Genomic DNA, 24,613 nt, shown 5'->3' with positions numbered 1-24,613 from the left:
AGTGGTAGGGGAGTAAAGTTAGGCAAAAATCTAAATTTGACCAAAAAATGACTTAGGCACTTATGCTATGAAGCTAACGATGTGCAGTAATTCCTGCAGTTTAGATCGCCAAGAAAACCAGATTGGAATATGTGCTGGGCTTTTTTTTTTTTTTTTAGGGCTGAGAGTAATGGGGCATACTTGAATTAATTATGAAACCTGTCTGTTGAAAATGATGAAAAAAAGGTTCTGGCTTTCTAAAATGTGACTTTACTTTGGTTTAAGCTTTTAACTTTTCTTGAAATAGTTTTAATGCTCAGTAAAATGGTAATGTTTAAAATAGTGCGTGTCTTTGACACAAGATTCACAAATATAAATAAAACATTCCTGTCAGAGGAGATTGCCAAGTTTGTTTGTTTTTGTTTTTTTTCATTAAGCATAGCAGAGCCGATCGTATCCTCTCTCAGTATGTAGCAGTGTCAGCTGCGAGCGACACTGGCTTAAATTCATTTTTATGTATTAAAGGCAGTATCAAACATTAACAGATTTTAGCCTGTGGAGTCTGAATGCAGTATATCATTAATGCTGGCCTTTAATTCAAGTCATTCAAACTGCTGCTTTCTCCTGAATGTCTCTTCTAATTTAGCTCTGCCTCAGTTAGTGGTTGACCCGACTACTCTCAAGGATATGCAGACCGTGGGTTTTTTCTTTTCTTTCTTTCTTTCTTTCTTTCTTTAAACAGCTTTGTATTTCCTTGTTGTGTCAGTCTTCTTATCAGACCTTTCTCTGTGACCTCTGTTCACAGTGCATGTTCTTCGTTTTACCTCCCCTGTCTCTTTCCTATTCTTATTACCCCCACACACACACACACACACACACACACACACACACACACACACCTGTTAGGTTTCAATAGAGCCCAACAATGGCAGGAAATGACTGTGCTCTGACTTAGTCTACATAAACAAAAGACTTGTTGAGATTTCAGGTCTTGAAGGACAGACCTTGACTTATGCCTCCTTGTGGCAATGGCTCAGCAGATGGTGCTTCTTTGTGTTCAGTAACGCTAATTATGAGGTATTGTTTGATTAGAGATTACAGTCATACAGTTGAGCCTTCTCAGAGTGCCAGTTAATGATCATACAGTTTTTTTGGGTTTTTTTTTGTTTGGGTTTTTTTGCTTTTTTCTGGGATTATTGAAGTGGCTGTTCAAAATCTTGTCTTGTAAAAAAAAAAAAAACGTTTTCAAAGTTCTAGTTAGCAGGCTTTACTTATTCATGTAAATGTACGTTTTTCAGTGTGAACCAAGACAAAAGCTGGGTTGAGGTTAAAAGGCCTGAAACAGGGAAGGTTTCTAATCTGCCGTGACTGTAGTAAAGCTCAGTTGCATTTCTGCATATGACCTAAATGTACTTTGTCCGTGGTTGGGTGGGCGTGTGTGACCTACACACCTGTTTTAACTGTGCGGAAAGGCAATTGATACTCGGGACGAAGTGAGAGACAGTTTTGCACTATGAACTTTGAAATGTGCTGAGTAATATGCCTAATATTTGACTCCCGTTGGACAGTTTATTCACATGTTAATCCAAAATTTGACTACATGCCAGCTGTCCAGGTTGTCAGACTGTCATGTGGTTCTTCAAAGACTGTTAATGTGTCTTTTTATGAGATGGTTTTGGTTTTTTTTTTAAAAGAAGACAGCTTTGTATTGTCTGAATCTCTCAAAGGGAGTGACCCAAGTAGCGATAACAAGTGATAAGGCTGAGACAAACCGCATGGCAATCCACAAAGTAGAAGCAGCAGATGGAGGCTTTCTGCTGGTAGAATTAAATGTATAAGAACATACGAAAAGTGAAACTATAAAAGTAGCAGATTTCCTTCACTGTGTCTGTCAGAAATCTAATGCGTAGCAGTTCCAGTGCAGCTTTCCTCCTAAGAAAGATTGCTGCTGACAAACAGAAATGTGTATCTTAACTCCCTTCTGCATTCTTTCACTGTCTATTAAAAGGCTTACGTAACGATCTGTGAGCTATCACATAGTCAATACGGTTGGAGTGTTTTTCTAAAAGGGCAGGCGAAGTAACCAGTCGTTTGGGCTGTGGTGTAACAGGGTGGTTGTTTCAAAGATAACTGTGAAATTTGTTCTGTGACCCTGAAACTGTTGCAGTTGTCAGGCGGATGACCTATTTCAAATGGTCTGTCATTTAAATCAACATTTAATCTTAACTATTGCTTGGATTGGGTGGAGGGGAAATTGATATATTGGAAACTGATGACTTAAAAGTAACATTGAAATGCTTCACTTGAGGCAGTATGTGGAAAGATCATGTTCCCTCTCCAATTCTTGTTTTTTTGTTTTTATGCACTGTCTCCACGGTAAAAACTTGTTGTGATCAAGTGCAAGAGTTAACTTAAAGTAAAAGAAGTGCTTAAAAAGGTCAGCTAGAATGATTTGTAGTTGTTGAGCTCAGACTGTAATATTAACGATGAACTTTGCAGTCTGATCGCACCTTTTGGTTAGTAAGCCTTGTAGTGTTGCGACTTTACCGTCTTGGTGTTTTAAAATGTGCACGATTGAGTGGATCTGACTAAGAAACTGAGAAACAATAGTAGCTTATCTGTCTACCTACACATAAGCCATGCCAAGCATACACTTCTTTATATTTTTATGCTCTGTTGGTGTCGTCCATTCAGAAACTAAAAAGAAAACGTATACTACTTTCTACGTTAACCAAAGGAGTTGCCCCTTTGCTGACCCTAAAAGTATGTCCATCTTCGGTATACAGTCCATCTGCTGAAAAGTGAAGTCACTGTGCAAGTGCATTAAACCTGTACTCTTGTGCTAATGCTCAAAAGGGCCTGACCTTCTGTCTGTGAAAACAAATGCATTACTTTAGAAGTCTGAGAAAGCTATTGCATGGGGATTCCACAAAAAAATCACCTCTCGTTCTTCATTTCTAGTTTAAAAATAATGATATTAAAAAATTGATGGCCAAAATGCACAAGCAAGATCTTCACAACAGAACCTCATAACCAGTAGGTGACATAATGGTGGGTGTGTGCCTCTGCATATAGTGTATGGTTTAAAAGGGCCTGCTTGGCACTAAATTTATGAAGGCAGGTATACCCAAACACTCATAGTTCAATTGTTATATCCACTATTTTGCTATCAGTCAAATCTAATTCAGATGAACACACTTAAACATGACTGTGGTGTTGGTGAAGAAGTTCACTAGCTCATCTGAAAAGGTTGTGGGGGGTCAGACTAAAGTCTGAGGTCATATGATGTTGTAGGGGCCCCTAGCTGCAAGTGGTAGATGGCAGTGGCTAGCTTACAGTGCAGTGAAATTTGATCCTGGTTGGGGCAGGAATGTGAAAAGTAATGTGGAAAGTGATGTAGGTCTGTCATGCAGTGTGGTTATTTTTCCAGCCAGGGCTTAATTTACTCCTCAGTCCTCAGATCTGCTCAGCATGGGCTCAAGAAAAGCGCCACCTTTCTTCTCCTCGAAAGACTCGCACACAACAAGTTCCTCAAATGGCAAAATAGTTTTCTCAGCTTGTCATTTCCTCTTTCCTCCTCCCCTCCCTTCTCCTTGCCCCACCCTTGTGCCACTTTCAGAGAAGGAGGGTGAAGGAAGTAGAGAGAGTTGACGTGTAAGCCCATAATGAATTTTGACTGACTGGCTCAGTACCTTAGCGGCTCCTGTCTGGCACACACTCATGTCATGAGAGGGCAGACTCGCAGTGATCAGCTCAAACTGTGAGGGGGTCGAATGCAGTAAAGCTATGACAGAGGAGGCATTGATGCAGTAAAAATAGACAAAGTAGTATTTGTTGGAATGAGGAACATAAACGGATGAAGGGTGTCAACGGGGCAAAACAATGTCCACAGCATGAGAAAGGCAACTGAGGACGAGCAGGCTTGGCTCAGCTTATGCTAGTGGGATGCTGTGATGAGATGCTGTTGGTGGGAGTACAGTGTTATTGACTTTGCTGCCTTTCTATTAATAATCCTGCCAATGTCAGCTCAGCACAGCTGGTTTTATGGGTTCCTTTCAGCTGGAGCAGGAGGGTTTGACTTTACATGGTCAAGCTGTGGCGGAGGTTGTCACGACTCCAGTTTTTTGCTTTTTTGTTTTTTAAACTGTAACTTGGTGAGGTGGAAAAGAAAGACGGGTGTTTTGAACTGATGAATCGAGGGTCTCAGTTTTAAAGGTCTTGAGTTCACCTTCTTTCTAAACGTTATGTTTCCCTTTTCCTTTCCTCGTTCCTCCTGCACTTCTTTCTAAATGTCCTGGCTCCTGCATTGCTTCCTCTGTTTGGAACCACACTGCTCTGTGATGTAGGTTTGCACACCGGCCTTTGTTCTCGTCCTCGTGTTGTCTTTTGGTTCCTCTTCCTCTTTTAATCAGATTGTCTAATGGGGTAGAGCTAACTAACTCTGATTATTTTTTTTATTTAAATAAATTTTTTTTGAATGGGTTTTCAGTCATTGCCCATAAAACTGTGCCGTGCTGGTTTCAGGATGACTGTCCAAGCGTCTGCCACCATGTAATCACTTAATAAGTAATCTGTGTTATGAAAATCTAGATGAGTCGAAGTCAGGCTAAGCAGAATAGATGGTGTTTTTGCAGCCACGTGTCACTCCACAGACAGGGATTCAGAGAACGCTTGATTCTTACAGGATTATGGATGCATTGGCAACAGGGCTTCAAGAACAGGAATTGTGATCCTCAAGCAGGGGGTGGGTTTCATGAGCTTTAATGCACAGTGTTTTATCTCAATGTCAAATCAACATCCAAGACTTACTGTAACTGTTAAGCTCTACGGGGAAAAGCGAAGGTCTAAAATTGGCTGTTCTTTATCCCTCGTCTTCTACCTTCTATATAGAACAGGCCTTGCCAAGCTAGAATAGCTACTGGGAGTAATTTTAGACCTCATTGCTCTCTGGAGAGCTAGTTTGAAGTATGTCACAGTTATCTGTGTCAGGCATGTGAGTCGGACTATGGCAGACGTCATTGTTAGATTGGACTTTAGTCCTCTTTTACTGCTTGGCTGATTCTTTCTTTTATAGGTGACGGTAAACTGACTTTATGTGGTTAGGACAAAAACATTTTGAGTAAGTCAGACATAATTTAAGTGGGAATGAACAAATAGAAAAAGAATCTGTGGATTAATTGGTAAGAAAAACAAATGCTTGCAGCAGTTTCCATACATTAAATGTCTAAACTGCAGTTTTGTATGAAAGACTTCTGGTTAACATTAATTTAAAATGAATAAACTAGCAAGTATTTGATCCTTAAGCAACGTGACTGCAGCAACAGATGGTGTGTGTATTTGCTAAGATTATTTGATACTTTTTATAGTGGCCTGGCAAACATGTCTGCCTGTACCTTTGAATCATAGCAAGCTAAAACAAACCAGAGCGCTGGGTGTGTTCTGTTTCACTTCTTGTTTTTGCCAGACAACAAAGCTGCAGGGATTATAATCAGTTATGGCTCGTATACAAACTCTGCACGGGGCCAAGTGATCTGAATGTAGAGGGGCAAGTAATGGCCAAAAGAATTTTAAAGGAGTATGGGAGCACTGTCAGAGATGCACTACAAGGAATGAAGAGCTCTCAAAAGTATGGAGCAATGTTTGTGAAACCCCTAAAGGCACACTTGACATGCTAATGTGACAGGAAGAAGCCATAGAAAATGGGTTTGAGGAAGATGTAAGGGGAGAGGTATATTGGACAGAAATTTGTGGAATGCTTTTAGATGCTGTCTCTCCCTGATAAAGAGTGAGTATGGGAGGAATGTGACCCTGAAAAGACTGGAAAACAAAAGGGGAAGGGTGGGTGCTGGTGTTAGGATTGTGCACAGGGAGTCTGAAGGCAGAGGAGGAAGCTTGTGGCCAACTGAGAGAGAAAGCAGGACAAATTTGCCCCACGTTCTATTAGAGGATGGGGTCTGTAGACCACAGATGAGCTAGTGGGCGTGGTGCACAGTGATGGACGTCAGCTGTGGCTTAGTCTGACAGAGTGTTGATGGAGGACATGAAGCCGCAGGGGTCATGAGAAGAATGCCTCTGCTTTCTTTCTCAGAGCTCAGGGTTAATGTGCTGGAACAAGCAGCACTTTAGTATCTTAGTACTTTTTTTTGGTTTAGGTCCTCCAGAGTCTGTCACATTGAGAACAATTTATGAATGCTTCAGATTTTAAAGGTTGTGTCCCTCTGGCTGAGAGTCTCCGCTGTTGTAAAGCAAGAGCAACTATACACAAATTCACTGCATCTCTAAATTTGGGGCTTTAGGGGGAAATGTGTGAGCTGTGAAGTTACATTGCTGTTGAACTGCTTACACCTAAAGGAAAACGTATATGGCTTTTTGTAAGGCTCTGGAAATGTAAGACTTGTAAATCAGTGGTGTGTACAAGCAGCATTTCATTATGCTGAGCATGAGTAATTTGAACCTTGTCCCACTGGACCTGCAGTGTGAAATTGCTCTCATCAAACACTTGACTGCCTCTATATTCATTTAGATACAGTCATGACTACCTGTGTTTTTCTTGACGTTTGCATATGAGTGACCAAGCAAATGCAAACTGTCTGTGTGCTTGGTTACCCTTAGAGGTGAGGGAACACTAGAAAAGACCAAGAACCCTGGTGATGCTGGGAAAATTGGTGTGGGTCTCCCGCTGTGCTGGAATGATCATTTAGATAGTAAAGGCTGGGGGTACTGGTGTCGGAGAAAGAAAACTACGTTCGGTTAATTGCTCACAGCGTCTCTGCACTGACTGTTTGGGCGGTTTGGCTGTAGCCTGCTCGTGCTTTTTTTTTTTTTTTTTTTTTGGCTTGCCTTACTGGTTGTACTAGTCTAGTCACTTTCCATATGGGTTAAACCACAGCACTCCCTGTCAGCAAGCTGTTATTTATAAGCGTGTATAGACTAGGCTGAGCAGTGATTTCAATCTATATGATTAGATCTGATGTTTATCTGTATGCACTTGTGTGTGGTGTGAACTGCAACATTCAGTGTGAATCTCATTTGTTTTGTATTCATTTATAATTCATGAGTTTTATCAAACTTGGTAGTTCTCCTCCTACTTGATAGTTTTGCAACGCATTAGTGAGAGAGGAGGCGTTTTTGCATGGGCCTCAAGGTGACTACTCGGTGTCTATTGGAAAGGGGAAAGTACGAATGACATGTATGTGGGTGGCACCACACAAACATTTCAACTTACTCTAAATAATAAACCAAAACAATCAAGCAGAAATGTGAAAAGGGACTTTTCCTTTAGTTCCTGCAACCTCTTGATAAGCGCTATAATTCATCAACCAGTTTATCTCTCTAAAATCAAACGAGCACCATGACCAGCCAGTAAAAGACTGTACTGGAGCAGTTAGCCAAACTGCAGGCCCCCCCGTTGGTACTGCTGTCTCTGTGATCCGGACACATGTTTCTTCCCTGCCGCTCGAAATTTGATTAGGTATTCACAGCGTTTAGCCTCGGAGTAACAGAGCCTTGTTTGAACTGTTTCCTTTATGTCAACGCAGATCCGTATTGCTCTTGTATATTAGTGGTGACCTGTGCATTCCTCAGAGATTACACGTGTAGACAGATGGATACCAAATAGAGAAGGAGTTAAACAGGAAATTACATGTAATAGTTTTTCTTTGAAGATGTGAAACTGCTCATTAGATTTTAGTGTGACACTAATCTCCCTGCACCGCTAACAACAAGCAATGTTTCTTTTTCTCTCTGTAAAACAGCAACCATGTCGGATGCAGACAAGTTTCTGTACGTGGACCGTAATGTGGTGAACAACCCACTGGCACAAGCTGACTGGGCTTCCAAGAAGCTGGTATGGGTGCCCTCGGAGCGCCTGGGGTTCGAGGCCGGCTCCATCAAGGAGGAGCACGGCGACGAGTGCGTTGTGGAGCTGGCAGACTCTGGAAAGAAGATCCGAGTGAACAAGGATGACATCCAGAAGATGAACCCCCCGAAGTTCAGCAAGGTCGAGGACATGGCCGAGCTCACGTGTCTGAATGAGGCATCCGTGCTGCATAACCTGAAAGAGAGATATTACTCTGGTCTTATATATGTAAGTATGGAGCACTGACCTTCTGTTGCTCTGTTCATTCCGTCTGCTGAAGTCTAACATCACAATAATATACTAGATGTGATTTCTATTTATATTCACCCACATATCATTAATCTTGGATCCTACTATAGTAGCTTTGCAAGATTCGAGGCTTAAGCTGCAATTGAAAATGACATTCAATTAAATGATGCACTAATGTGCTTATTTTCTAATAAAGAAAATACATTTTGCAATCATTATGTTCACTATTTGACTGTGGACCCATTATGCTCACATCAAACTGTTTTAATTCTAGGACTTCTTATGAATCACAGTTCAGAATAGTTTATTACACTGGGCTTTGGTGCAGCGCCTGACCTCATCCTCCCTGAAGCGAGCTGTTTCAGCTCTTCTTCCTTTGAAGAAAAAAAACAAGCTTTGTTTTGATTGGCTTACCCTCATAAACAAAAGGTCTGATCAGCAGTTGGGTGTGGCTTTTGCGCCCACAGCCAGAGCTGTGTGCATGAGATGACCATATTAGGGATGGCTGCTGTCACTGACATCATACAGACCCAAGAGCAGGAGAAAAACCACAAAAAGAAACCCTCTGAAAACTTTGCTTTTAGCTCGTAGGGTTTACTTCCTCATAGACTTGCCTCATCATGTCAAACGTTAACCAGGTTGCTATTGTTATAGAAAACAAATGACAGGAAAAAGGAAGAGCATAGCTGTTCCCCACTGGCTTATAGAAAACAATCTACTCTTGAACCCTGTCTAACCTCCTAATTATCTTGTTAAGCTCCAGTGCAATGACAAATCATACACACCGGCTCTTCTTATAAAGAATGTGAACAGTCTTTTAACATACTAGTGGTACTTCAGCAGTCTTCTCCCTCAGTGTTGTTCCACTTTGTGTGTGTGTGTGTGTGTGTGTGTGTGTGTGTGTGTGTGTGTGTTTCGGAGTCTTGTAAACAGGAAGCTGTAGGGAACAATACAGTTGGGAGTGTGAGAGATATGAAAAACAGTTTTGGCAGAGATGAACATGGAATGTAAATTATGTTGTAACTGCTCTTGCTGCCCCCATAATGAATGTTATTTACTCCATCTGGGCTGGGAGTGATTTTTGGCCTCTTTGACTCTGTGATGTGTGACCCGGTCATATCAACACAGCCCGTTGTACCCCTCCCTCCAGAGACCCAGGCTACGGTCGGTTTGAGTGGCTCCAGGCTCTGTAGTCATGAAATTGACCATCTCCCAGGGGAACGCGGGTGTACAACAGAGGGAGAGATGCCTGGTACAAAGAAATTGGGAGGGCAGTTCAGGAATGTGAAATATTTAAAAAAAAAAAAAAAACAACAAAAAAAAAACCTTTATTTGTTATGCTATGAGGAGAGATGAGTCCAGATATACAAGATACATGACTTATTAGTTTTATAGAAATGAATAAACAGGGAATTTTAATGTCTGACTCTGAAAAAACATTGTTGTTGTTTTTTGTGTATATGACTTGGCTGGCTTGTCAAATAGCTGTACTTTTTATAATGCCAAGATCAGTCATCAGTTTAAACTTGCAGCAGGGTGGGGTTAATATTCCATAACACAGGAGGATTACAAATAAGAGTTCATGAGAATTTTAAACTGAAGATGGGAAGTCCTTGTTATCGAGAAGCTGCGGAAGCCCTTTCCTTTAATGCGAACTGACCATTTATATAAATTCAGTAATGCGGAGGGATGCAAATCTCTGATCACATATACACATCCAGTCTGTTTCACAGGTTTCTTTCTCCAGTTCAGGCGAAGAGCGCTTCTTTAATTGTTTAATTCTCATCCACTTTGCAGACATACTCTGGCCTCTTCTGTGTCGTCATAAACCCCTACAAGAACCTGCCCATCTACTCAGAGGAGATCGTTGACATGTACAAGGGCAAAAAGAGGCATGAAATGCCACCCCACATCTACGCCATCACTGACACGGCTTACAGAAGCATGATGCAGGGTAAGACACGGTCCCAGCTGCCTGTCGAGATGAGAATTGTATGACGGCATTTAAAGAAAAGGATGTGGTGGCGACGTGCTATCATGAAAATATATTTCGTTTGCTGTTAAATGTTTGAAATTCTCGAACATTTCCACACCAAAAAATACAGTTCCTGTCTAACATTCCCAGACATAACATTGTGAAACTGGTGTTCTGAGTGGCACAGCTTTGATCAACACTGGCTGATTGTTTATGAATGCAGGGTATAAGAGTACTCTGTATTTTGGCTCTGCATGGAAGACCCAGGGGACCACTGGTTGCAGAATGTTGTTTGAGACCCTCTGAGAATTGCACTTTTCTAGCTTGTCCCATGAGAATCTCTCAGCTCAAGCTAATAAGATTTGTTGCTCACTCATTGGAAATATACACATGGGATATAAAATAAATGTTCAACATTTATGAATTCACACCATGTTTGAGCCTGGCTTACAGCCATTATGTTGAGCAAATTTCCTGACAAAACTCTGCTAGTGCAGATTTCCTGTGCCCCCCCCCCCTTACTACTGCCGTGTCACATAATTATGTAGTGTTTTTTGCGACTCTGAATTACCATCGAGAGAGTTCTCGGTGTTTCCTGCATAGCAATTGTATTGTATGTTTTAATTATTCATGCATGCACCACAGCAGCTGGACATTAAGGCCACTGTTGTGCATATTGTTGTTCAGTCCACCCAAGCTACACTCTGCCCCTTCAATGCTCTTCATTTGAGGAGGCGCTGCAGTAATTAAAAAAGGTTACTTAGACCCAAGCACGTCTTCACTGTCGCAGGAAGCCGGATATTCATTTCCTCTCTGTGGTCAATGAACTTCCTGTCGTATAGACAAAAAACGTCTTGCACTGTAACGATAACTTATGTTCATTTTGTATATGCAGAATTGTTGTTCAGTGGGTACATATTCAATTCATATTTTTTTTGTGCAGATCGTGAAGACCAGTCCATCCTGTGCACGTAAGTTATAGATGATGAACACATCAACAGTGGTCACATTACAGAAGATGTCCTCTCAGTGTTGAATCAGTCCACTGACTATTTTATTTTCTCCTGTTTGTGTCTGTAGAGGCGAGTCTGGTGCTGGTAAGACGGAGAACACGAAGAAGGTCATCCAGTATCTCGCTCACATCGCCTCCTCTCACAAGACCAAAAAAGATCAGGTCAGTCTTGCAGCTGATACTTGCATTCGAACCTTCAGACCTCATTGTTTATCACATTCATTCATCTCACTTCACTCCCAGCTGTTTTACTCCTGTAAATTCAAGTAATCATCCTTTTCCTCCGTGCACCCTGGATCTACTTAGTGTGCATACTAATTACAGTTAAAATGAAAATATCTGATTGTGAATCAATCATTACATTGTTGCCTTCAAGCCGCTCATTTTCTACAGGAAACAGAGCAAAATTGCTGTTGGTAAAGCTGCACAGAAAGACCATCAAGGAAAAATGTGTGGCAATGAAAATAACGACCCTGCAGGCACAGAAAACAGTAGTGTACATTCAGGCCCTCCTGTCACACTTCATATAGACCAGAGACCTAACTTAATCTACTATGTGTTTGGGTTTACTTCACTTTTTACTGCAACTTGTCAGTAGAAATAAAACTCTGCCAAGCAGTCAAGCATTACGTCACACTACTGTTATCTGGCCTGTCAGCGCTGCGATAGATGCTGCTAAAACCCACCCACAGGGGTTTACTGAAAACCGCATCTATCGTCCCTTTTTGAGGTTGTTGTATTTCTCTCTCCCATCAACAGAACAACTTGGTCCTGTCACATGTGAGTTAACCCTCCCCCTTCATTCACTCTTCCTCCCCACCTGCTTCTGTCATCACCGTCCTCCTTCTACCACGCCCATCCTCTTCTCTCTCCCCCCTCGCTGGACCACACTATTATGGGAGTCACTTTGTATCAAGGGCAGGGGTTACGTGTCTTGGCAGCCAATAGGAAGTATGGAGGAAGTTTGTTTGCAGCTCAGCGGCAGCCGTATGTGTTCCTGTGAAAAATTCAGCCAGACAATGGCAGGATAAAGAGGGTGGGGTCTTTGCTTGAGCTACTTTTGCTATGATGGATGTATTTACATTTGTCTGGTTGAACTTTTCACAGGTTTTGTTGCTACTTTGTATGTGCCGATGATTCCAAAGTCGCTTTTTTTTTCCTTTTTTCTTCTTTTTTTTTTTTTTTTGCTTGGACAGATATCCTAAGCTGCATACATGTTGTGTAATGACCTAACATGCACTTGAGGAAGTTGTACTCATTTGGCTGGGGGACACCATTTGCTTTCATAAAAAGCTAACTGACAGTGATATAATATGAGAACTGGTTAAGATTGACTTAAAATTCAAAGGTTAAATTCTGCATTAAGCATGGTGTATATGTGGGTTTTTTTTGAAGGAAAGAGTTATTAAAGTACTGAAATAGAAACGACAACTTGTTTTGTGCTTGCGGTTCACTGGACTCCTCTGCTTTGAATAACAGGTGACGGGTTATTGACAGTCTCAGGGTTTTGGGGTCTTTGTCAGTTTAAACGCTAACATGTCGTTGCGTGTTGGGATAAAATGCTTGGGTGTGATGTGTGCTGCTGGTGTATGTATATGTGTGTATGTGGTATCAATCTTATCGCTTTTTGTTTAAATGTCTTGTTCTTTATGTTGCCGCCTCAGATGTAAGTATATTATGGGTATATGCAAAACGCCCGCCTCTGCTTTTTTGTAATCATAAGTAACTTTATAATAAATGTCAGATTAGCATGTGAAGCCCTCACAATACACAGATTAACCTCTTAAGCCCCAACGACCCCAGATACGGGGGCAAAAGGCAGGAGATTGGTTAGGCGTTGGGGCTTAAGAGGTTAATTTTAATGATTTATGGTCTTGTTAGATATGAAAAATTAGAGAAATTACCTGTATGGACGTACCTGCGTCTTATGTTTTGCATTGCAATTCTGTTCCTTTCCACTAGGGGGAGCTGGAGAAGCAGCTGCTGCAGGCTAACCCCATTCTAGAAGCCTTTGGAAATGCCAAGACTGTCAAAAATGACAATTCCTCCAGATTCGTAAGAATTAACTGCTACAGCCTTTGTTTATGATTTCTTCTAAATGCCTCTTTCACTTTCACTTAAACATTTTTTCCTCCACACCACCAGGGAAAATTCATCAGAATCAATTTTGATGTCAATGGTTACATCGTTGGTGCCAATATTGAAACTTGTATCCTTAATGCTGTCAGGTTGTTGCCTTTTGTTGTTATTATTACTAAAGAAGTCTTAAACCAGTTCAAGAGCTTTTCTGTGGTAGTATCAGAAGTTGGCCTTGACACACCAACCTCTAGACTTGTTGGAGAAATCCCGTGCCATTCGCCAGGCCAAAGAAGAGAGGACCTTTCACATCTTCTACTACTTGCTCACAGGGGCTGGAGACAAATTGCGCAGTAAGCAGCACATTAAACAAAAATCTCTGTTTAAAGATGGTGCAGTTTCCTCAAGCATTTGGTGACTTGATGTTTTTTTGGTTTTTTTTTTAACTTTTCCTTCGCCGTTTGATTTCAGGTGATCTCCTCCTGGAAAATTACAACAACTACCGTTTTCTTTCCAATGGGAACGTCACAATTCCGGGCCAGCAGGACAAGGATCTGTTCACAGAGACCATGGACGCCTTCAGGATCATGGGTATTCCAGAGGATGAGCAAATTGGTAAGACGACAGCTTTTGTTTCTGTGCATGTGTGTCTCTATGTATTACCAGCTTAATGTAACTCTTGCCATGTTAATTAATTTTGCTGTTTTCCGTGTGCAGGTCTGTTGAAGGTGGTGGCATCTGTTCTGCAGCTTGGAAACATGAGCTTTAAGAAGGAGCGTCATACAGACCAAGCCTCCATGCCTGATAACACAGGTAAGCGAGCACTCTGCACATTAATTTTAAAATGTCACTCTTCCATCCTGCACTACTCATTCTCTTTCCCTCGTTTTCTCAATAGCTGCCCAGAAGGTATGCCACCTCATGGGCATGAATGTCACAGACTTCACCAGGGCCATCCTGTCACCCAGAATCAAGGTGGGTCGAGACTATGTCCAGAAGGCTCAGACTCAGGAGCAAGCAGAGTTTGCCGTGGAAGCCCTCGCTAAGGCCACATATGAGAGGATGTTCCGCTGGCTCGTCATGAGGATCAACAAAGCACTCGACAAGACCAAGAGACAGGGAGCCTCTTTCATTGGCATCTTGGATATTGCTGGCTTTGAGATCTTCGAGGTAAACACACAAGGCAGTTTTTAAAAATATAATTACCTCTCCATCAAGCACCACACTCACTGCAGATAATTGTATAATTAACGTATATTAATTGTATATCAGCTATGTGATAGCTGAGCACTCATGTTCATGGCCGTCTGTTGTAACAGCATGCAGCCCCACGAGATTTCTTAAGCATTTTCTTTCCCTCCATGTCTCCAGCTGAACTCATTTGAGCAGCTGTGCATCAACTACACCAACGAGAAGCTGCAGCAGCTCTTCAACCACACCATGTTCATCCTGGAGCAAGAGGAGTACCAGAGGGAGGGCATCGAGTGGAGTTTCATTGACTTTGGCCTCGACCTGCAGCCCTGTATCGAACTCATTGAGAAGCCAGTGAGTTTTCTGATCTGCTGTAACTATGTTGGTCCTCTGAGCATCTTTGTTGGTTTGACTCATGTGCTCTCGTCTGTCCCAGGCCAGCCCCCCGGGTATCCTGGCTTTGTTGGATGAGGAGTGCTGGTTCCCTAAGGCCACAGACAAGAGCTTTGTGGAGAAGGTGCTCCAGGAGCAGGGAACACATCCCAAATTCTTCAAGCCCAAGAAACTGAAGGATGAAGCAGATTTCTGCATTATCCATTATGCTGGCAAGGTAAACATCGCTTAGTTCATTATGCTGTTTACATCAACATATTTCTATCATTAAAAAAAAAACAAAAAACTTGACACTTCCTGTCTGGTGTCACTCTACAGGTAGACTACAAGGCAGGCGAATGGCTGCTGAAGAACATGGATCCCTTGAATGACAATGTGGCTTCACTGCTCAACCAGTCCACAGACAAGTTTGTGTCTGAGCTCTGGAAGGATGGTGAGTCGAGGCAGATGCCTTGTTTTTGCCTTTAACCCAGGAATCGCTGCCCCTCTAAGATATGGGAATATAATCATGTTGCTTCATAGTGCTTTTTTTCTCTCTTACTGTCTGGTGTGTGGACCTTTGTTTTTTACCTTTTTTAAATTATTTTTTTCCTCAAATCCCGTTGGTGGTTTTCCTTCCATTCCTTCCCCTGTGTGGCCCCACTTTTTCTCATTTTTGTCTTTTACTGCATCTCAGAGGTACATAATTGTCAGAGAGCCTATTTTTATCAGCGTTTTCCTATTCTGCACTCAGATCCAGGTGAAAAAAGGTTTTTCATTTCTTTAGTATTTCTTCCTCCTTTTGGTCCTGCTCTTTCTCAAAAATGTTTTCATCCCCTCGTTCTCCCAGCTTTATCAACCAAAAGTGTATTTTGTGTTGCTCTAAAATCAGCTGTGTGTGCAGTAGCAAAATCTTCTGGTGGTCTTGCCACTTGTTGCTCTGTCATTGAACTCTCCTTTTCTCCCTCTGTGTGATAGTGTTGTTTGGGGACTCCTGGTGTTGGTCATGGGTACTGCAGCAATGGGTATATCCTGCATGGGTTTGGTGTTTTTTAATGTCACCACAAAAGTACATGCCCACTGCAACCGCCAATGTTTGTCACCTTCTCAGGCACATACATATTTAAATCAGTCATCGCACACATTTTCAAAAGCAACAAGCTGTCAGTTTCAGTAATGAACTCTCTCCACTCACTGCACTTTATACATGTTTTGTTCTTTAAATTTTGGGTGTGTTCTTTCCACACTTCACTGGCCTTGTGCGACTCCCTCTGTCAGCCTCCTTCCTGATTTGTTCCCCTCTCCACATGCACTTTTGTGTGTGATTGTGTGGCGTTTCACTGGTGCTGGTTTTGTGAACTACCTCTTCTCTCTCCTGGTGTGTTTACCAAGAGGAAGTGGAGAGACAATGCTCATATTCATTCTCCTTTTTGATGTGCATTTGATTTGAGTTTGCCTGGTGAAATATTCAAATCATGCTGACTTTGTACATAATGTCTTCTCCTTTCTGTTTTCCCCCCTCGTTCAGTGGACAGCATAGTGGGTCTAGATAAGGTGACTGGCATGTCTGAGATGCATGGCGCTTTCAAGACTCGTAAAGGGATGTTCCGCACGGTGGGCCAGCTGTACAAGGAGCAGCTGTCCAAACTGATGGCCACACTGAGGAACACAAACCCCAACTTTGTTCGCTGCATCATCCCTAACCACGAGAAGAAGGTACTACAGAAACGTGGGCATCTGACTGGATGTTGCCACTGCAACTGAAACTCTGAAAATGCTTAGCAGATGGGGTTGTTCAATTGTAAAGTTTGTCAGTTACGTCTGCACTAGAATACACCACTGAGCACATTTTATTTTGAGTCAGGAACCCAGGAGTTGTTGCACTCTGACCAGGTTTACCTGTCATCGTTTTTTTTGTTAAAGCTGTCACAGATCGACTCGGCCCAATTCTCATATTTTCATTTGCAGCTGAAACACCAGCAGGGGCTCAAATGTCTTTCCTCTTGGGAAAGGAAGAGATGTTAATATGCAGAATAGAGCATACTCTTAATCAGCAAATCTTCCTCTTCTCAGGCTGGTAAACTGGACCCCCACCTGGTTCTGGATCAGCTGAGGTGTAATGGTGTGCTTGAGGGGATCCGTATCTGCAGACAGGGCTTCCCCAACCGCATCGTCTTCCAGGAGTTCAGACAGAGGTAAGACTATAAATGTTCCCACTGGGTTGTTTTTTTTTTTTTTTTTTTTCCACATTTTAATTTATTTAAAAACAACCCAATATGCTCTTCGCCTGCGTTTCCCTCAGGTATGAAATCCTTACCCCCAATGCTATTCCCAAGGGCTTCATGGATGGAAAGCAGGCCTGTGTGCTCATGGTAAGTAGGCTTTAAACTTCTAATCACACCCTTATAATGCCTGCTTCCTCTGCCGGAGTGACTGATCATTCCCTTTCTTCACAGATCAAAAGCCTGGAGCTGGATCCCAACCTCTACCGCATTGGCCAGAGCAAAGTTTTCTTCCGAGCAGGAGTCCTGGCTCACCTGGAGGAGGAAAGGGACATGAAGATCACCGACATCATAATCAGCTTCCAGGCCTGGTGCAGAGGCTATGTGGCCCGCAAGTAAGAACATTTTTGTCATTATATAGATTACACATATAAAGTGTAATTCTTGTCTTTAAGTGTGTTACTTTACACTTCTAGAGAATATGAGTTGTGACTCTGCTGTTTGCTTGTAGGGCTTTTGCTAAGAGGCAGCAGCAGCTGACTGCAATGAGGGTGATCCAGAGGAACTGCGCTGCTTATCTTAAACTCAGGAACTGGCAGTGGTGGAGGCTCTTCACCAAGGTGAGCCTCGGCGTCCTCTCTGCAACTTCATAGCACTCGTTCTTTTTTTTTTTTTTTTTCTTTTCTTTTTTTTTCCTTTAATTTTCCTCCTTGTTTTGGCTTTTCTTACTCTTCACATCTCCCATTTGTTTGTCCTCAGGTGAAGCCTCTGCTCCAAGTCAGCAGGCAAGAGGAGGAGATGCAGGCCAAGGATGAAGAGCTGAATAAGGTGAAAGAGAAGCATTTTCATGCTGAGCAGCAGATCCGGGAAATGGTGGACAAACACCAGCAGGTAAACTTGGAACATTCGTCCACTTTCTTGCACTGTTGCAGGGCTTCTATCAGTGACCCTGGTTTATTTCTTTAGCTATAATTTACACATGTCGTCAAAGCATCTCATGTGGGGAAAGTCATGCCAGAAAATAACTGCTCAGCTAGTCGACTTGAAACTCAACTTATTCAGGTGGACAGCAATAAACTGGATCAGATAAACCCACAGAAAGAGACCGTTTTGGTCTATTAGAGGATTTAAATATAGGCGGTGAATTCAGTGATGAGGGATAACATCGCTCTGAATTTTTTTTAGGTGACATTTTTTTCTGAACTTGTCTCTTAAACACCTATTTCCCGTTGCTTGTAGCTGAATGCTGAGAAGATGGCCCTGCAGGAGCAGCTTCAGGCAGAAACAGAACTCTGTGCCGAAGCTGAGGAAATGAGAGCCCGTCTTGCTGCCAAGAAGCAGGAGCTGGAAGAGATCCTCCACGACCTGGAGGCCCGAGTGGAGGAGGAGGAGGAGCGTGCCTCTCACCTGGCAACGGAGAAGAAAAAGATGCAGCAAAATATTTCTGTAAGCAGGAAAACAAAACATGGTAATTTAAATCTTAATATGGAGGGCGTATTGCCATGTTAAATCTCCAACTCGTCATTTATCTGCACACAGGACTTGGAGCAGCAGCTGGATGAGGAGGAAGCAGCCAGACAGAAGCTCCAGCTAGAGAAGGTCACCATGGAAGCAAAGATGAAGAAGATAGAAGAGGATGTTATGGTGTTAGATGACCACAACAACAAACTAATGAAGGTCAGGATGGATGAATTGGAAACGATAGCTGTGTAAATCAAGCACAGTAGGAATTTGTTCTGAAGATGATATACTAAACTAATAGTTTCATATTGTTCACCATTGTTGTGAGCACAGGAGAAGAAGCTGCTGGAGGAGAGGATCTCTGAGGCCACCACCAACCTGGCAGAGGAGGAGGAGAAATCCAAGAGCTTGCAGAAACTCAAGACCAAACATGAGGCTATGATCACAGACTTGGAGGGTGAGAAGAAAACCCAAAAGTAGCAGAGAGCATCATGCAACTTGTGTGTAATACAGCATCTTTTTCCCCCCATCCCTGTAATTAAATTTTTTTTCTTTTTTTCTTTCTTTCTTTTTGCCAGACCGTCTGCGCAGGGAGGAGAAGCAGCGTCAGGAGCTGGAGAAGAACCGACGCAAGATGGAGAGTGACTTTACTGAGACAAGCGATCAGATTTCTGAGCTGCAGGCCCAGATTGCTGAGCTCCGTGCCCAGTTGGCTAAGAAGGAAGAAGAGCTCCAGGCAGCTCTGGCCAGGTCTGTGTAAACACTTAAGATGTTTGCCCTGCAGATTAAAAAATATTAATTTGAACAGTGTATTTAGGAATTCTTCACTAATTATTTTTTTCCTGACTTCTTCCTCCCTTTAAGGATTGAGGAAGAGGCTGCACAGAAGAACCTGGCCCAGAAAAAGATCCGTGAGTTGGAAGCTCAGCTCTCCGAGCTCCAAGAGGACTTGGAGCTGGAGAAGCAGGCCCGCACCAAGGCAGAAAAACACCGCAGGGATCTGGGAGAAGAGCTGGAGGCCCTCAAGACTGAGCTAGAGGACACTCTGGACTCCACTGCCGCTCAGCAAGAGCTCAGGTACAGACATTAGTATAGGAGCAAGTATAAGAGCTAAACCTCAACACATCTGGTTGGGTGGTGTTTAGACAAGTCGACTAATCTCTCCTCTTCCTCCATAGGAGCAAACGTGAGACCGAGGTGGCCCAGCTTAAAAAGACTCTTGATGACGAAAGCAAACTTCACGAACAGCAGCTTGCTGACCTGCGACAGAAACACAGTCAGGCCTTTGACGAGCTCAATGAGCAGCTGGAGCAGGCTAAGAGGGTAATTTTTCAGAGCTGGTATTCAGATTCAGTTTTTCTCATTTGTCAGTTTCCTTTACAGTTTGACTGTCTGTCTACAGAACAAAGCATCTGTGGAGAAGAACAAACAGGCCCTGGAGTCTGAGAGGAATGAGCTGTCCATCGAGCTGCAGACTCTGATGCAGGGTAAAGGAGAGTCAGAACATCGCAGGAAGAAGGCCGAAGCCCAGGTCCAGGAGCTGCAGCTCAAACACTCAGAGAGCGAGCGCCAGAGGCTGGAGCTGGCTGAGAAACTCTCAAAAGTGCAGGTACAAATCTTAGAAGGCGCTAAGAACAGATATAGTGATTCCTTCTGAGAGCTGTCAGAATGATCGCAGTTGCATTTTTATAGAAGGCCAGGGATTAACAATTCAGTGTTGAGTGATGGTGTGTCCTTGTCAGTGGTTCATGTTTTTGTTTTTTCTTTTGTCCACAGGCTGAACTGGAGAATGTTAACAGCGTGCTGAGTGAGGTGGAGGGCAAGTCCATTAAGGCAGCCAAAGACTGCTCTACTGTAGAATCCCAGCTGCAGGACGTTCAGGTACGCTGCCACACAGATGTTCAGCATGCATAACAAATACAGTGTTTAATACTTTTGTTGTTAGTTTCTTTTATAATAATCACTCTTGAGCAAACTGGCATAGACTAAACCTGAAGACATCTTCTGCAAAGTTAAAGTTTGTTAGTTTCTACTTAATATGTACAGTCTTAAGACATGTAGGAAAAGTACAATGAATACAAGTCTTTATTTTAAAGAGATAAAAAGCCCCAGACTATAACAATGAAGTATTTGTCTTCTTTGAAGTTTCTAAGTTGAACTGTAGCAGACGGACTAAATCATGTTGTTTAAAAGTCTTAACAAAAGAAGAGTGTATGAAGAGCTTTTTAGTGCAACCTTTAGCAGAAATATTTAAAAATGAAAGTATTGGCTGTTATAAACATCTGACTCTGTGACAACATTGCTGTAACTCTGCTTGTCCGTCATTTCAACAGGAATTACTGCAGGAAGAGACGCGCCAGAAATTATCAGTCAACACACGGCTGCGCCAGCTCGAGGATGAACAGAACAACCTGAAAGAACAGCTGGAGGAGGAGGAAGAAGCCAAGAGGAACGTAGAGAGGCAGCTCCAAACAGTGCAGGCTCAGGTAAAACATCGACTTCTTCACATTGCAGGACGCAAACCTGCTGCAAAGAATACCTGCATTTAGTTTTCTGTGGGAGCTCACAGTCGTTTGAATCGCAAATCCATCACACAGCTGACATGACTTTATCCCTACCCCCCCTCAGCTTGCTGAATTGAAGAAGAAGGCGGAGCAGGATGCTGGCTCTCTGGAAAGTGCTGAGGAGGGAAAGAAGAAGTTTCAGCGGGACCTGGAGGGAGTGAACCAGCGCCTGGAGGAGAAATGTGCCGCTTACGAGAAGTTGGATAAAACAAAGACGCGTCTCCAGCAAGAGTTGGATGACCTGCAGGTTGACCAGGACCACCTCCGACAGATCGTGTCCAACCTCGAGAAGAAGCAGAAGAAGTTTGACCAGGTAGGCCAAGTATACACAAGATAAGAGAGCCATTAAAATGTCTTGTGGAAGGAAAAGCAAAATAAAAACACTGCTGCATGTTGATTTTTCTGTAGATGCTGGCAGAGGAGAAGAATATCTCTGGTCGCTATGCAGAGGAGCGTGACAGAGCTGAAGCTGAAGCCAGAGAAAAGGAGACCCGGACACTGGCTTTAACCCGGGAGCTGGAAGCCCTGAGAGAGGTGAAAGAAGAGCTGGACCGCAACAACAAGCTGCTGCGGGCCGAAATGGAGGACCTCGTATCCTCCAAGGATGATGTTGGCAAGAACGTAAGTCAAGAAACATTTCTTTTTCTCTGTAGAGGTATGTTCTGCTCCAGTGCTGTCTATCCTTCGGTTTTCATCATAAATGTTCTTATATGCAGGTCCACGAGTTGGAGAAGGCCAAACGTGCAATGGAGCAGCAGCTGGAGGAGATGAAGACTCAGCTGGAGGAACTGGAGGATGAGCTGCAGGCCACAGAGGACGCCAAGCTGCGCCTGGAGGTCAACATGCAGGCCATGAAAGCCCAGTATGAGAGAGACCTGGCAGGACGCGATGAGATGGGAGAGGAGAAGAAGAGGGCACTGGTTAAACAGGTACAAATATTCATCCATCCAACATTTAGCTGCTACATATAGGTACAGCATTGTTGAAAGCAGGCGTGTTCTGATTCTCATGACTAAAGTGAGTGCGTTTTAGACCAACAATCTGGCAGTTTGGGAATAGGAGGGGGTAAATAGGAGGCGGCTGTTGCTAATTCATAACAAAATGCATTTTTTAGTTGTTCCGGGAGGAAAAAGTACTTACAACCTTAAAAACGTTCTGATTAGGTCTCAATGCTAGCTGGTTGAACTTCAGGAAGAACCAGAATGAGCACCCGGTAGCATAAAGTCAGAAATGAGTTGAAGTTGGGCTTAAAAGTTATCAGTGGAGAGGAACGTGTAGTTTTTCTTGGCTTTGATCAAATCGACGTGCCTTTCAGGTGAGAGAGATGGAGATGGAGCTGGAGGATGAAAGGAAGCAGCGTTCTGCTGCCGTGGCTGGACGCAAGAAGCTGGAGCTGGACCTGAAGGAGCTTGAGGCAGCCATCGACATGGCGAACAAGAACCGTGACGAGGCCCTGAAACAGTTGAAGAAACTTCAGGTGAGTGTTGCCTTTTTATATCTGATCTTTGAATAGGAAACATGGGGTTTGGTCTCAGCTTTTTGACTCTTCTCGTGTTTTTGTCTTCAGGCCCAGATGAAAGATCTCATCCGGGAGCTGGACGACACTCGCTTGTCCAGAGATGAGATTCTCACCCAGAGCAAGGAGACTGAGAAGAAGCTAAAGGGCATGGAGGCTGACATGCTCCAGATGCAGGAGGTTGGCATACACTCACTCATTCACCTCTGTGTTCTGTGCCCCTGCTCTGTGATCTACTTTAACTCACTGCATTTTCTTGTTTATTGCTATGCAGGAGCTGGCGGCTGCAGAGCGAGTAAAGAGGCAGGCCCAGCAGGAGAGAGACGAGCTGCAGGATGAGATCAATAACCAAGCCGCCAAGAAGTAAGACTTCAGTCATCAGTAAAATGAGCAGACCAGAAGTGTTCAGTATCTCTACTTGTGCCATATTTAATCTCTGCTCTCCCTCCTTCCTCTTCTTAGCGCTCAGGTTGCAGAGGAGAGGAGGCGACTGGAGGCTCGTATTGCTCAGCTGGAGGAAGAGCTGGAGGAGGAGCAGTGCAACACTGAGCTGGTCAACGACAGGCTGAAGAAGGCAATGCTTCAGGTTTGTATACACATGCAAACATTTTTAGACTCTGATTTGAAGTTCAGATGACTAAAGATGCTTAAACATTTAATATGTAGAATGGAAATAACTGATTAATTTTTACATTCAGACTGACCAGATGAACGTCGAGCTGACTGCAGAGCGCAGCACCTCTCAGCGTGTCGAGGGGGCTCGTTCCCAGCTCGACCGTCAGAACAAGGAGCTGAAACTGAAGCTGCAGGAGCTCGAGGGAACGGTCAAGTCAAAGTACAAGGCCAACATGGCCGCCCTGGAGGCTAAGATTGGTCAGCTGGAGGAACAGCTGGATATAGAAACCAGGTAAAAGCCACTGAAGCGGAACCACACGGACACAATTGTTATTTCAGACTTGCTTCCAGCTAAGCCAGCTTTCTTCTGATTGGCTATCTCTTGTAAATAGGTTAGATCCACAGATTAGTGGGGCCTGAGATGACCATATTAGAAAAAAAAAGTGTCTTTTGTCTGACTGTTATGTTTGTGACTCAGGGAGAGGCAGACTGCCACCAAACTTGTGAGACGCAGCGAGAAGAAACTAAAAGAAGTCATCCTGCAGGTGGACGACGAGAGGCGCAACACCGAGCAGTACAAGGACCAGGTGAGAGTTTCTTTACAGTAAACTCAGAGGGTCATCTGTCTCCCTGTTGTGGCTTTTCTGAGTATTTACAATGATGACTATGAATATCTGTGCATTATGCAACAAGTCAAATATTTAAATGAATTGAAAATAATGTAATGCTCCAAATCGAAATCAGATCTATTTTGACATTAGCTTTGTAGCCTTCATCAAAGGGAGACGTTTTTGTGCTTCTAACTTTATCTGGGCTCAAGCAAAAGTTTTTAATTGTTTTTATTTATATTTTCTCTTCTCCTTCAGGTCGACAAGTTGAACTCTCGCATGAAGCAGCTCAAGCGTCAGCTGGAGGAGGCTGAGGAGGAGGCTCAGAGAGCCAACGCCAGCCGAAGAAAACTTCAGAGGGAGCTGGAGGATGCCACAGAGTCTGCTGATGCCATGAACCGTGAAGTCAACAGCCTCAAGAGCAAGCTCAGGTGAGAAAAGCACCTGTAACACAGCAGAGGCTTTCATTATTATCAGAATACTTTATTGATCCCTGGGGGAAATGTTTTTTTTTGTTTGTTTTTTTAACAGTGCTCCATTATAAACCAACATTAACAAGACAGACAATACGCTAACTAAGAATATAGATATATACTCATCTTGAGCTAGCTGTAGCAGTCCTGCACAGATCAGCTGAAAGTGCAGGAAGCAGGCAAACTGCCTACCTGCCCTCCCCCCAGCTGCCCTCTTCTGCTTGTGCCAGCCATTTGGATTTGACATAGTAGACAGGATATTGACGGTTACACGCTCATGCAATAAACATGAGGATATATCACAAGACACGATGAGATATCTGCTAACTCTACACAGGGCCATTTAGCAGTTGTGGCAGTTTGTCTTGAAACGACTATAATCTCCACATTTCGCTTTACTTTGCATGATAGTGTTTTGACTTGAACCTCAATTAGGGACCAT

General features: G+C 43.2%; 1 protein-coding gene across 2 annotated transcripts in view; it reads left to right on the top strand.

Moving 5' to 3' along the window:
- Positions 1-24,613, top strand: part of LOC102293083 (myosin-9) — a 30,376-nt gene that overhangs the window by 3,984 nt on the left and 1,779 nt on the right. Inside the window, exons 2-40 of one of the 2 annotated variants that reach the window (XM_005926707.3) lie at positions 7,734-8,065; positions 9,884-10,040; positions 11,005-11,032; positions 11,142-11,235; positions 11,833-11,853; positions 13,036-13,128; positions 13,219-13,282; positions 13,404-13,502; positions 13,621-13,764; positions 13,867-13,962; positions 14,048-14,319; positions 14,521-14,694; positions 14,777-14,950; positions 15,052-15,166; positions 16,241-16,428; positions 16,786-16,907; positions 17,015-17,084; positions 17,169-17,329; positions 17,446-17,554; positions 17,694-17,825; positions 18,174-18,380; positions 18,474-18,611; positions 18,729-18,852; positions 18,974-19,145; positions 19,260-19,472; positions 19,574-19,718; positions 19,798-20,004; positions 20,172-20,276; positions 20,729-20,881; positions 21,024-21,272; positions 21,368-21,580; positions 21,676-21,888; positions 22,275-22,436; positions 22,527-22,655; positions 22,750-22,838; positions 22,938-23,061; positions 23,174-23,382; positions 23,569-23,677; positions 23,957-24,129. In XM_005926707.3, the coding sequence (XP_005926769.1) occupies positions 7,739-8,065; positions 9,884-10,040; positions 11,005-11,032; positions 11,142-11,235; positions 11,833-11,853; positions 13,036-13,128; positions 13,219-13,282; positions 13,404-13,502; positions 13,621-13,764; positions 13,867-13,962; positions 14,048-14,319; positions 14,521-14,694; positions 14,777-14,950; positions 15,052-15,166; positions 16,241-16,428; positions 16,786-16,907; positions 17,015-17,084; positions 17,169-17,329; positions 17,446-17,554; positions 17,694-17,825; positions 18,174-18,380; positions 18,474-18,611; positions 18,729-18,852; positions 18,974-19,145; positions 19,260-19,472; positions 19,574-19,718; positions 19,798-20,004; positions 20,172-20,276; positions 20,729-20,881; positions 21,024-21,272; positions 21,368-21,580; positions 21,676-21,888; positions 22,275-22,436; positions 22,527-22,655; positions 22,750-22,838; positions 22,938-23,061; positions 23,174-23,382; positions 23,569-23,677; positions 23,957-24,129 (5,774 nt within the window). In that variant the 5' untranslated portion in view covers positions 7,734-7,738. The remainder of the gene's footprint in view (positions 1-7,733; positions 8,066-9,883; positions 10,041-11,004; positions 11,033-11,141; positions 11,236-11,832; positions 11,854-13,035; positions 13,129-13,218; positions 13,283-13,403; positions 13,503-13,620; positions 13,765-13,866; positions 13,963-14,047; positions 14,320-14,520; positions 14,695-14,776; positions 14,951-15,051; positions 15,167-16,240; positions 16,429-16,785; positions 16,908-17,014; positions 17,085-17,168; positions 17,330-17,445; positions 17,555-17,693; positions 17,826-18,173; positions 18,381-18,473; positions 18,612-18,728; positions 18,853-18,973; positions 19,146-19,259; positions 19,473-19,573; positions 19,719-19,797; positions 20,005-20,171; positions 20,277-20,728; positions 20,882-21,023; positions 21,273-21,367; positions 21,581-21,675; positions 21,889-22,274; positions 22,437-22,526; positions 22,656-22,749; positions 22,839-22,937; positions 23,062-23,173; positions 23,383-23,568; positions 23,678-23,956; positions 24,130-24,613) is intronic. The other variant, XM_005926708.3, reaches the window with a different exon arrangement.

This window comes from Haplochromis burtoni, unplaced genomic scaffold (genome assembly GCF_018398535.1).
Source record: "Haplochromis burtoni strain Fernald_Lab_line unplaced genomic scaffold, NCSU_Asbu1 Contig_45, whole genome shotgun sequence".
In the NCBI taxonomy this organism is placed as follows: domain Eukaryota; kingdom Metazoa; phylum Chordata; class Actinopteri; order Cichliformes; family Cichlidae; genus Haplochromis; species Haplochromis burtoni.
The sequence above is the reverse complement of the archived record's forward strand: the minus strand, read 5'-3'. Positions and strand labels throughout refer to the sequence as shown.